The sequence below is a fragment of the Dermacentor albipictus genome, chromosome 2, assembly GCF_038994185.2.
Source record: "Dermacentor albipictus isolate Rhodes 1998 colony chromosome 2, USDA_Dalb.pri_finalv2, whole genome shotgun sequence".
In the NCBI taxonomy this organism is placed as follows: Eukaryota; Metazoa; Arthropoda; class Arachnida; order Ixodida; family Ixodidae; genus Dermacentor; species Dermacentor albipictus.
The window spans coordinates 2,292,704-2,306,532 of NC_091822.1; the positions used below are offsets into that span (position 1 = coordinate 2,292,704).

The window sequence follows — 13,829 nt, forward strand, 5'->3', positions numbered from 1 at the left end:
GCATTACTTTTTGCATTGACGCCTCGTCAATGGGGTGTATTAATTAAAAGTTAGCTTATTGCACGCAATGAAATAATACTTTGATTAGCATGAACAGCGCTCATCAATGGACAACCTTCGCCGTTCGCGCAAGCAGCCTTGCTCTATTTTTGAATACCAGCTTACATTTATTTGGGACAGCCGGTATGCAGCTGTTTTTATTCTATGAAGAGAAATAATTAGTGATGTATGGGTATTTTACGTCTCTACGGTGCCAAAATATCTACACCTACCTCGTAAGAAGAGGCTTGGCATAGAGAAAGCAGGTATTGACCTCTTCTAGAAGTTCTCACATCAGCTTGTCATGGATTCGTACTGTGTCTGCTATCACTCAATAATTTTTTTCAAAACCGACATTTCGACGAGTTGGTTTAGCTTCATCTTGGGTAAAAACCGCGACACAGACATCGACAAGAGCTAAGGAAGTGACGGGATAGGCGCTGAATTTTTGTTGTTGTGATGGCAGCTATATGAACACTCCAAGCACATTTATGCCGTCGCCGTGCCAAGGCCACCACGTTCGCCACATTTAAAACGTGCATCATTTCCATGTTTCGTTTTTTGCGTTTCGATGTAAGCAGAACGCGTAAATTCCTGTGCATTCGGAGAACTACAGACGAGCGAAAACGATACCCAGCCCTGCACTATACGGTGCACCTAATGACCGGCGTGTGGCTCCTGTACCTCGGAAATGCCTAATCGTCCTCACGTCGAGCAGCTGTGATTGTAGCCCGCATACCTACACGTTCCAACCGTGGCACTCAGGAGCAAAAGAGTCCGGGACCAACAGTCCTGCCCGGTAAATCAGTGTTCCGATGCCCTTCCGACCATCCGCTTGTTCTGCGTTTCAGTGCCGTGTGAGGCCAAGTACTGCCCCTGGAACGGCGACTGCACCGAAGACCAGCTGGGAACAGCGCGCTGCAGCTGTCCGACGTCGTGCGACTTCGAGTCGATGCCCGTGTGCGCCACCGACGGGGTCACCTACCCCAACCGGTGCAAGATGCGCGTCGATTCGTGCCGCAACCAGAAGAGGCTCTGGTCACGCCACCAGGGCACCTGCCACGCCACGCCGCCGTCCCCCTACTGATCCCCTCTTTCAATCCCCGCCTTTCCACTCACTCTTTCTCACTTGCCTCACCTGACTTGTTCGCATACAGGTTGACGATGAATCGAAAAGCTCCGCGTCGTTTCGAGTAGCATGGCGCCAACCATGACTTTTTTGTGCACCTAGTTTTTTTTCCTTAAATTTTAGCTAAAGAGACGGTAGCACAGAAAATTAAATGGGCACTAAATAGGAAAGGGATTTCACCTGTACTAGTAAATTACCCTTCTAGAATACCAAAGATGCCACTGTTATAGCGGAAAGGTTCTTGTTGGTTTGAAAACGCGCAAGTACAAAAGACAGCTTACGACGGCGCTTCAAGTTTCGGTGCCACTGCGCCATGACGTCATAGATTTTGATGGCATCTGCTCAGGCCTAGTTGGTAAAATTATTGGTAACAATGAGTTACCTTTTGTGCTAAAGGAACAAAACATTAAACGTGGCAAGTTTCCAGAACTTACACAGAGCGAACGCTGCCCAGTTGCGAAAGAACACTGTGAAATCCGTGACCTTACACTAGCGTATGGCAGCGAGGTTTCGGCGCGAAATTCAAGAATTCGAAATTTGACTTTCATCTTTTCTTCTAATAATCAACCGATTATTGCGAAATTCCCGACAATAAAGTTTTGAAAGAATATTTTATAAGGATAACTTTATTTAGTCCTTTTTCTTTAGTATCCCTTTAAGTCAGGGGACGTTCCGGTTAGGCAGCACGTTCCGTAAGTCAAGTTGACGCATATCAATCAATCAATCATTTTATTTCCTTAAAGAAGGAGGAGTACAGGACTAAAAGCTTGGACAGCTTGACGAGGTCCCGACCCCTTGTAAGTTGGCATAACAGCAAGATGACAGCCAGTCATACACAAGAAATGAAAAAAAAAACATCACAATGTAACGGGTAATACAGAGTGAAACAAGACGGCAAGAAATAATCAACACTCATAAATAACAGTGGAAAACAAAATTAGGAGAAGGCAATGTCTAGTCTTGCAAATAAATAAGTTGACAAAAACGTTTAATGCGACAGTTTCGGTTTCTGGAGGGATCAACATTTTGTCGGTCTAATAGGTGTAAAAGCGAAGGTAATGTATAGGATAAAGATTGCTCATCATAAGAGGTTCTTGGGGTAGGTACGAACCACATTTCTTTATGTCGGGTCTGTAGAATATTTGTATTTTCCCGAAGTTTTGCCAGATGAATTGTATCATCAATGCCAAATTTTACGAAATCTTTGTAGCACAACATCAACCTATAATTGTAAAAACAAAATACAGGAAGAATTTCATATTTAGAAAAAAGTGATTTTGTGGAGTGCGTATAATGGACATCAGCTATGTAACGCACAACTCTTTTTTGTAGGAAATGTAGTTTGTGCAAGTTTGTCACACCAGTTGTACCCCACACCATGACGCAGTACTGCATGACAGATACCACCAGAGCATTGTACAGCATAATTTTTACCTTGGTCGGGAGTAAGCGACGCAGACGAGCAATAACACCAATGGCAGATGACAATTTAGATTGCAGATGATCAACATGCTCATTACAGGTTAGGTGCTTTGTAAAACGCACCCCAAGGATATTAACGCAATCCACTATCTCTAACTGCTCACTGCCCAGACACAAATTCATATTAGTTGTCAACAACTTTCCTCTAGGCGCGTACAAGATAACTTTTGTTTTCTTAGGGTTGATTTTTAAGCAGTTTATCACGGACCACCGCTCTAAGTCAGACAGCGTCTTATTAGCCTTTATTTCTACATCTGTTTCCACGTTGCCTGTAATAAAAACGGTTGTGTCGTCGGCATACGAAACGAATGTAGCGTTATCTGTACAGCGTACAATGTCGTTTATATAAATCAAAAATAAAAGTGGGCCCAAAATGCTGCCTTGCGGCACACCAGTGATAACTGGCTTCCTTGAAGATATTGTGTTACTAGCATCTACGAACTGTGATCTGTGGGACAGATAAGATGTCATAAGCGAGTGGGCGGTTCCACGTACACCATACATTTCTAATTTGTTAAGAAGGATGGAATGATTAATTAAATCAAAAGCCTTAGAGAAATCTATGTATATGCCTAGTGCCATATGCTTCCGGCTGAATGCATCTAAAATTATTTCTTTTTGGCTCAGGAGGGCTGTTTCCGTAGAGCGGTGCTTTCTAAAACCATGTTGAAAGTCTGCAATCAAATGGTGACGGTTAAAGAATGAGAGTAATCGCGCATGCATTATTTTCTCAATACCCTTAGAAAATACTGGAATTATTGATATAGGCCGATAATTATTTAATGCTGTTTTATCACCGCGCTTGAAAACGGGAACAACGCGGGTAATTTGCATTCTCTTAGGAAAGGCACCTGTTGATAATATTAAGTTATAAACATGGGCTAGTATAGGGCTTATAATATCGAGCACATACTTTATAGGGCGAATCTGGATACCGTCGGCGTCTAGTGACTTGCTGTTGCTTGTAGCTCTAATAGACGAAAAAACTTCAGGAGAAGTAGTTGGAGCAAGGAAAAGCGATGCTCCATTCCTGTTTACTGGTAGAAACTGAGCGTGGTTAGTTAGGCTTTGTTCAAGGTCCTGTTGCGGTGCTAGAGTAAAGACTTCATTAAATGCATTTGGTATTGCGCCTCCAGAAATTTGTTGCCCATCATGTTCCAATATACCAGGAATAGCTGAGTAAGAGTTAGGCTGTAACAAGGCATTCAATGTTACGTTGTTCATCAAATCTTCTAGACAACATTTTAAAAGACCTGACATTTTCTCTGAAGATAATCACTCGCCATGGGCAAATGACGCCACTGACTCGAAGCACTCTCACACATGTGCTGATTTTTTTTTGTGGCTAAAGCGTAAAGCAGCTGTGATGTGTTTTGTTCCATCAGAAGGTAGAACGAATGGGGAAAAAGCGTCAACCCATGTTAAGACAGGTACTGCACGAGCTTCATATGACAGCTCTGAAACATATATGCACAAAGTAACTCTAAAATTTCCCATAATAATTACGAGGCACGAAGATAAAGCTTTCCTGCCAATTTGTGGTAACTGACGTTTCAGTTAAGACGAAAATGCACATGTAGCACTTTTCGCATCTGTGTCCCTTTTGACTGCCATGAACTCAAATCTGAGCCATCGATGTCTGAATTTGCGCACACTGAAGAAATAGTACGGGAATTTGCGCTCAGGCGGGCGATCATTGAGTGATGAAAATATTGCCACTCTGAGACAGAAGCAGAGATAGGTCACAGGTTTATTACTTGATCATTACCAATTTCTGAAGACCGAATCCTGCTCGAGCGGCTGATCCAAAATGATGGCCCTACAGCAAATTTTTTGGTTATGCTGAAGGCTATTTGAGCACTAAAAAGATATAGCTAGAAATAGGTGCTAGTGGTTCTAAGAAAAAGGTGAAGCAGCAAAAACGTAATAGTGCCGTCTGTTACGTGTTCAGAATAGCTTGTCACCCCTCCTACGCTGAGAAAAAGCGCAGAAAAAACAACACAAGAAAAACAGAACTGGCAATACTGAAGTAGGAGAGGAAATAAGAGGAGCACAGCCAAGACAAATGTCTAAATAGCTATCCGAAGGCAATGACAGCAATTAAGCCTTGGGCCCAGCCTCATTGAGCTGGAGAATGGACAACGCTAAATTTATTGACATATCGAAATGCATGGATGGGAAAGTTATGACTTCAAAAGTGAAGCGGCCATTGCAATAAATTTTGGTTATAACCTGATGGCAGACGGCTGGCTTGCAGTTGTCTCATGCTTCCCTCTAGGCCACTCAGACTTTGATAGCTTAACTAGCGGGTGGGCGCTATCCCAATTACGAATTTTGCGTGTCTTTTATAATGAATGCGTACACTGTACAAGCGTGCTGGAATAGCCTGGTCGCCTTCACTCTTGTTCGCTGTGGTCGCCAAAGAAAAGTGCACTGAACAGATCGAAATAAAGAGATTTTACGGTCATGTGAGCGCTGTCATTCGTTTTTTACCTTTCTAAGCCAATTCAACTATTCTCAGCGTGCGAACGCTGAGAATCGTTAACTCGCTTGCCACACATTGAGTAGCAACTAGTACTCAGTGCAGAAGAGGCGACCAAGACGACACGTATCAGCCTGGCTGCTTTTGCTTGGCCAGTTTTTGAATAATGTTAGTCACTACACCTTTGATATCAACCATGCACTGCTGACGGCTTCATCATCCCTACAGAAGGCGGCCAAGCGGGCGTGGTACACGGAAAGAGCTGAGAAGCTGGCTGCCGCCATCTGTTGAACTCGATGCAGCCACCATCAAGGGCATGAGAAACGAAGACATAGCGGGGCCTTCTACGTCTTCACAATGTGAAGCAGCAAATTTGAAGAGACGACGACACGATGAGGTGAACACAAGCCTACACACAGGCGATGTTCTCGAAGTCATGGTCCAGGCAAGTTCTACAGCTGTCATGTACAAGAAACAACGACCAGCTGGAATTCCGGTAATCTTGCGGCCAACGCAACCAGATTGTACGCTGTGGAAAGTATATAAGAACATTCTAGCATCATCGATCCTGTCGACAGCGCAAGAAAACGTCCCAAGTCATCGCCTTAATAGACAGTAGAGAGCTTTAGAATAGGGGCCCCAAACGTTTGGGGACCCCCAAAAAATAGCGCGGAAGCCACTGCACATGCGCCAGACGCAAAATGCGTTTGGACTTTGCGTTGGGAACGCTATTTCAACGATTTAGCGGGACCCCAAATAGCGGACCCAAAAGCTTTGTGTCCGCAAACATGGCGGCACCCATCGAAGCGACGGCTCTAACCTAGTACAAAACTTGGTGCGATTCGTGGTAACGCATGAAGTTGGCAAGCTAGGAGAAGTGACTGCGATTATCGCTTTCTCTCAACTAGCGTGTGTTGTGAAGATTGATTCATTAGACGCCGGTGATTCTGAATTCGATTGTGGATTTTATGGCTCGTAGGCCTAGCACGGCTAAGCTTGGCTGGTGAAGGCACGCAAAGTTGGTTTGCTCAAAACTAAGCGCAACTAATTGTTTGCTGCTTACAGAATAACCTTTAAATTGTAACTAAACACGAATGCACACAAGTCAAAATTACTATTTCTATCATAAAATGGTATATTTTATTTAATTATTTTTAATAGCTTTTCTTTGACGCCATGGTGGCGCTGTCAGCGCAAGACTCTATCCGCAAACGCAAATCCTTATTCTAAAAATCTTCACTCCTGCGTGCTCCAACGCTAACACCCGCGAAGTTCTTTGGGGCCCCAAACCATTGGGGCCCCAAACTATTGGGGCCTCTATTCTAAATAGCCTAGACCTGAGGAGGGAATGGAAGAAACTGGTACATAAGAGAAGCCGATTAATGAGCTAGCAGTAAGAGGAAAAATAGAGGAATTCCAGATCAAGCTACAGAACAGGTATTCGGCTTTAATTCAGGAAGAGGAACTTAGTGTTGAAGCAATGAACGACAATCTTGTGGGCATCATTAAGGAGCGTGCAATGGAGGTAGATGGTAACTCCGTAAGGCAGGATACCAGCAGACTATCGCAGGAGACGAAAGATCTGATCAAGAAACGTCAATGTATGAAAGCTTCTAACCCTACAGCTAGAATAGGACTGGCAGAACTTTCGAAGTTAATCAACAAGCCTAAGACAGCTGACATAAAGAAGTATAATATTGACACGTGTACTTATCTTTATCGGGCGACCACGTTTGGCCGCCTAACAAATGTTATCGTGCAGCGCAGGACGCGCCTGCATGTAAAAGAAGTTTCTGGAATGTTATCGATGGTTCCCTCCACTGTCTTTCACCGCAACTTGTGTAATCTGATTGCATGTATGCGCGACGCGAATAGTGCAGAACTTTGTGGAAGGCGCGCTGGTCCCATCGGTTAATCTGGAACATTCCACGACTGATCTATAAAAACCGACGTGCTTGGCCCGCTGATCAGATTTTCGACGATCGCCGACCGTGTTCACCGCTATCGTTGTGCTATAAGTGTAGCCTGTTTTGTGGGCACAGGTTCGCCCAATAAAAGTTAGTTTTGTCTTTCACAGTATTGCTACTGTGTTTTTAACGTCATCACCACGTGACATCTGGTGGAGGTGCTTTTGGTTCATGTACCGGACGCCCCCGACAAGCCGAGATCCAAGCCCGGAACGCAAAGACAACACCAACGTAGTCCCGGACCATCGAGCAAGCCGTCGTCTTCAACAACTGCCCCCGGAGCACAGACTTTTGCCTGAGACGACCAGGAAGATCGCCACAAAGTCCACCCCAATGGCAGCCCCGGCATCCCCTATCGTGCTGCAGCAGCCCAGGGAGCCTCCGACGTTCCGTGGTTCAACGTTCGAGGACCCGGAAAGCTGGCTTGAGACATACGAGAGGGTCGCTGCTTTTAACAACTGGAACAGCGACGACAAACTGCGACATGTCTTCGTCGCATTGGAAGACGCAGCCAGGACGTGGTTCGAGAACTGAGAAGTCACCTTAACGAACTGGGAGCTGTTCCGAAGCGGCTTCCTGCAGACATTCGCAAGCTTCGTACGCCGAGAACGAGCCCAAGCGCTACTAGAAACCCGGGTGCAACTACCAAATGAGACCACAGTGATTTTCACCGAAGAAATGAGCCGCCTATTCCGCCACGCCGACCCGGAAATGTCCGAGGAGAAGAAAGTCCGCCTACTGATGCATGGTGTAAAGGAGGAACTTTTCGCCGGAATGGTACGGAGCCCACCGCAGACCGTCGAGGAGTTTCTTCGCGAAGCCACCAGCATCGAGAAGACACTGGAAATGCGGAACCGCCAACTCAACCACCGCTCTAACTCGACAAACTACGCCGGAGTTCAGTCACTGGCCACCGACGACCTGCGCGAGACTATCCGAGCGGTCGTGTGGGAGGAGCTGCAAAAGCTGTTCCCGTCATCACAGCCTCAAGTGGCGTCGATTGCCAACGCCGTACGTGAGGAGGTCGAACAATAACTCAGGGTAGCCCCTGAATTGCCGCAACCTCAGCCGCAAGCGATGACATACGCCGCTGTAGCCCGCCGTCACGTAACCCCTCCGTGACCGCGCCACGGCCTTCTAACGCCGCAATTCCGTCGAACACCGCCGCCGCCGCCGCCAGCACGCCCACCCGTCGCCCAGCACAGCTACCAGAGAAAGACCGACGTTTGGCACACTCCTGACCACCGCCCGCTCTGCTACCACTGCGGGGAAGCGGGTCACGTCTACCGACGATGCCCATATTGGGAAATGTGACTGCGAGGTTTCGCCGTCAAAGCTCCGCGCCCGCAACAAGGTGAACGCCCTCGCGATATCGCTGGCTACCTCGCGGCTACTCGGTGGAGCTCTCGACGACCGTCGCGTTCGCCATCACCAGGCCGCTACCTGTCGCCGCAGCGCCGACCATACACTGGCCCAGCCCGGGGCCGGTCAGCGAGTCCATACCCGGAAACCTAAAAGCAGCAACCGATGGAGGTGCGGTTGCTGTCCGTCGAACTGACGAAGATCCTCCGTCACCGACGAAGACGTCGAAGTAACTACCTCGACGACATAACGACACGCCGCCGTCCCGACGAAGTCTGGAAGGAAAGAATGCGATGACGGAAGACGACCTGACGACGTCACATACCAGCCACAGGTCAACGCGACGCAGTCGTGATCCGACGCCAAGACCAAACTGTAATGCAAGACAAAGAACCACCGACCTCGACGTGCTTCTCGACGGCCACGCAGTCACCGCCTTAGTCGACACAGGGGCTGATTGCTCCGTCATGAGTGGACACATCACCGCACAGTTGAAGAAAGTTAAAACTGCATGGGAAGGCCCTCAAATTCGAACCGCTGCAGGACACCTCATTAGGCGGACTGGAGTCTGCACGGCAAGAATTACCGCTCATGACCGGACTTACCCTGCCACCTTCTTTATCCTGCAACAGTGTTCACGAGACGTCATTCTCGGCATGGACTTCCTGAACCAACACGGCGCAATCATCGACCTGAAGTCGAAGTCAATAACGCTGTCGGAAGATCAAGCGATACCGCCGGAGAGCCCTCGTATTCACCACGCCTTGGGGGTGCTCGAAGATCAAGTGAGCATCCCGCCTCCCTCCAGCATTGCTATTTCGGTCGACACCGAAACACCCGCTGACGTAGACGGCGTCATCGAAGGTGACCAACGTCTACTGCTCGACCGTGAAATTTGCGTCGCAAGAGGGATCGCTCGACTGCACGGAGGAAACACGAAGGTGCTGCTGACAAACTTCAGCCAGGAGTTGAAGCACATCAACAAGGGCACGACGATCGCATACATCGAGGAAATTCAGGAAACCAGCGATGCCTTTGTCCTCTCGGATTCTGTCGCATCTACCCCGACGACCGTAGTTCCCGAGCCAGACTTCGACATAAATCCAAGTCTCCCCATGATTAAGAAGCAACAGCTCAGAAGTCTGCTTGGACGATACAAAGACTGCTTTTCGAAGTCATCGAGGATTCGACAAACGCCAGTCGCAAAGCATCGCATAATCACCGAAGAGTGCGCTCGACCACACCGCCAGAGCCCTTACAGAGTTTCGACTCGAGAACGCGAAGCTATAAGACGCCAAGTCGACGAAATGCTGCGTGATGACAGCCGTCGAAAAGCCCATGGGGCTCTCCAGTAGTTTCAGTTAAGAAAAAGGACGGAACCCTACGTTTGTGCGTCGATTATCGTCGATTGAACAAAATCACGAAGAAAGACGTATACCCCCTCCCACGGATAGACGACGCATTGGATCGGCTCTGCAATGCTAAATACTTCTCATCGATGGACCTCAAGTCTGGCTGCTGGCAAATAGAAGTCGACCCAAGGGATCGCGAAAAGCCCGCCTTCATTACGCCAGACGGCCTCTACGAGTTCAAGGTTATGCCATTCGGACTGTGCTCGGCGCCGGCAACGTTCCAGCACGTCATGGACACGATATTAGCAGGTTTGAAGTGGCAGACCTGTCTCGTTCACTTGGATGACGTCGTCGTCTTCGCCGGAAATTTCGACGATCACCTCAAGCGGCTTGCGCCAGTACTAGAAGCCATCAAGTCATCAGGGCTGACTCTGAAGCCGGAAAAGTGCCGCTTTGCTTACGATGAGCTTCTGTTCCTAGGCCACGTAATCAGCAAATCGGTGTGCGTCCAGACCCGCAAAAGACAGCTGCCATCGCACAGTTCCCGCAACCCATCGACAAGAAGGCAGTGCGCAGATTCCTTGGCATATGCGCCTACTACAGGCGCTTTGTCAAGGATTTTTCCCGCATCGCAGAGCCGTTGACACGTCTAACTAAATGTGATGTTGAGTTCAAGTGGGAAACGCCGCAGTCCGACGCATTTGAAGAACTCAAACGATGCATGCAGTCGCCGCCGGTACTTGCGCACTTCGACGAGTACGCCGATACCGAAATACATACTGACGCCAGTAGCCTAGGCCTCGGTGCCGTTCTAGTCCAGAGGAGAAACAGAGTCGAACAGGTGATAGCTTACGCTAGCTGGTCGCTGTCAAAAGCGTAAGGCAACTATTCTACGATCGAAAAGGAATGCCTCGCCGTCGTTTGGGCTGCAGCTAAATTTCACCCTTTATGGCAGCCATTCAAAGTCGTCAGTGACCATCACGCGTTGTGTTGGCTAGCGAATATAAACGATCCTTCAGGACGACTAGCGCGGTGGAGCCTCAGACTACAAGAATACATCACTGTCACCTACAAGTCCGGACTTGTAGGTGACGCGCCCCCATTGACCCGCCGCCGCAAGATGACGAGAACGACGACGGCTTTCTTGGAATGATAAGCGTGGAAGACTTCGCCGAACAGCAACGGCCAGACGCGGAGCTAAAAGGCCTCGTCAAATATTTGGAAGGGCACACCGACGTTGTCCCCAGGGCATTTAAGCGCGGATTATCTTCCTTCACGCTTCAAAACAATCTACTCGTGAAGAACGTTTCACCAGTCCGCGCCAACTACCTTCTTGCTGTCCCGTCAGGACTTGGTCCAGAAATATTGCACGCCCTCATGACGATCCGACCGCTGGACACCTAGGATTTTCCCGGACACTATTGAGGATACAAGAAAAGTATTATTGGCTGCACCTGACCGCCGACGTAGCCCGTTATGTCAGAACATGCCGAGACAGTCAGCGACGCAAGACACCGCCGACAAGGCCAGCCGGATTACTACAGCCATTCGAGCCTCCTTGCCGACCATTCCAGCAGATCGGGATGGACTTGCTGGGATCCTTTCCGACGTCAACAACCGGAAATAAGTGGATCGTCGTGGTGACGGACTACCTCACCCGCTTCGCTGAAACTAAAGCACTGCCGAAAGGTAGCGCAGCCGAAGTGGCGAAATTTTTCGTAGAAAACATCCTGCTGCGACATGGCGCCCCAGAAGTCTTCATTACCGACAGAGGAACGGCCTTTACAGCGGAGCTCACTCAAGCCATTCTGAACTACAGTCAGACAAAGCACAGGAGGACAACGGCCTACCACCCGCAGACGAATGGTCTTACGGAGCGGCTGAATAAGACCCTCGCCGACATGCTAGCGATGTACGTCGACGTCGAACACAAGACGTGGGATGCCGTCCTGCCCTACGTAACATTCGCTTACAACACGGCGGTGCAAGAAACAACAGAGATCACGCCGTTCAAGTTGGTTTACGGCAGGAACCCGACGACGACGACGCTCGACACCATGTTGCCGCACGCCACTGACGAAGAGAATTTTGACGTCGCTACCTATCTCCAGCGCTCCGAAAAAGCCCGACAACTCGCCCGCCTGCGAATCAAGAACCAGCAGCGTACCGACAGCCGACAGTATAAGCTCCGACGACGCTTCGTCGAGTACCAGCCCGGCGACCGTGTTTGGGTATGGACCCCGATACGCCGACGAGGACTGAGTGTGAAACTACTGCGACGCTATTTCGGACACTAAAAGATCATCCGACGTATTGGTGCACTGGACCATGAGGTTGTGCCAGACGGCATTTCGCATTCAAAGCGGCGCCGCGCACGACCTGAAGTGGTCCACGTGGTGCGTCTTAAACCGTTTTACGGACGCTAACGAACTTCCCTTATTTTGTTGTTTTCTTTGCTACGAGTGCTTATTTATTACTTTCGTTTGTTTGCAGCATCGGGTCGATGCTTTTTAAGAGGGGGGAAATGACAGGTGTACTTATCTTCATCGGGCGACCACGTTTGGCCGCCTAACAAATGTTATCGTGCAGCGCAGGACGCCCCTGCATCTAAAAGAAGTTTCTTGAATGTTATCGATGGTTCCCTCCACTGTCTTTCACCGCAGCTTGCGTAATCTGATTGCATGTATGCGCGACTCGAATGGCGCAGAACTTTGTGGAAGGCACGCCGGTCCCATCGGTTAATCTTGAACATTCCACGACTGATCTAGAAAAGCCTATGCGCTTGACCCGTTGATCAGATTTTCGACGATCGCCGACCGTGTTCGCCGCTATCGCTGTGCTATAAGTGTAGCCTGTTTTGTGGGCACAGGTTCGCCCAATAAAAGTTAGTTTAGTCTTTCACATTATTGCTACTGTGTTGTTAACGTCATCACCACGTGACAATATGGATCGAATTGAACATGCTCTCAGGAACTGAGGAAGCCTAAAAACAGTGAAGAAACTAGGAATTGGCAAAAATCAGATGTATACGTTAAGAGACAAAGCTGGCAATATCATTACTAATATGGATGAGATAGTTCAAGTGGCTGAGGAGTTCTCTAGAGGTATATACAGTACCAGTGGCACCCACGACGATATTGGAACAGAAAATAGTCTAGAGGAATTCGAAATACCAAAGGTAACGCCGGAAGAAGTAAAGAGAGCCTTGGGAGATATGCAAAGGCGGAAGGCAGCTGGGGAGGATCAGGTAACAGTCGATTTGTTGAAGGATGGTAGACAGATTCTTCTAGAGAAACTGGCCACCCTGTATGCGCAATGCCTCATGACCTCGAGCGTACCGGAATCTTCGAAGAACGCTAACATAATCCTAATCCATAAGAAAGGGGACGCCAAAGACTTGAAAAATCATAGACCGATCAGCTTACTGTCCGTTGCCTACAAACTATTCACTAAGGTAATCGCAAATAGAATCAAGAACACTTTAGACTTCTGTCAAGCAAAGGACCAGGCAGGATTCCGTAAAGGCTACTCAACAATAGAACATGTTCACACTATCAATCAGGGGATAGAGAAATGTGCGGAATATGACCAACCCTTATATGTAGCTTTCATTGATTACGAGAAAACGTTTGATTCAGTCGAAACCTCAGCACCCATGGAGGCATTACGGAATCAGGGTGTAGACGAGGCGTATGTAAATATACTGAAAGATATCTATAGCGACTCCACAGCCACCATAGTCCTCCATAAAGCAAGCAACAAAATCCCAATAATGAAAAGTGTCAGGCAGGGAGATACGATCTCTCCAATGCTATTCACAGCGTGTTTACAGGAGGTATTGAGAGACCTGGATTGGGAAGAATTGGGGATAAAAGTTAATGGAGAATACCTTAGTAACTTGCGATTCGCTGATGATATTGCCTTGCTTAGTAACTGAGGGGACCAAATGCAATGCATGCTCGCTGACCTGGAGAGGCAAAGCAGAAGAGTGGGTCTAAAAATTATTCTGCAGAAAA

At 48.2% G+C, this 13,829-nt stretch overlaps 1 protein-coding gene across 1 annotated transcript in view; it reads left to right on the top strand.

Annotated features, from left to right (window-relative positions):
* LOC135921109 (uncharacterized) overlaps positions 1 to 5,122 on the top strand; it is a 45,285-nt gene extending 40,163 nt beyond the window's left edge. Inside the window, exon 5 of the mRNA XM_065455426.2 lies at positions 891 to 5,122. Coding sequence (XP_065311498.1) covers positions 891 to 1,126 — 236 coding nt within the window. The 3' untranslated portion in view covers positions 1,127 to 5,122. The remainder of the gene's footprint in view (positions 1 to 890) is intronic.
* Positions 5,123 to 13,829: the final 8,707 nt, after the last annotated feature.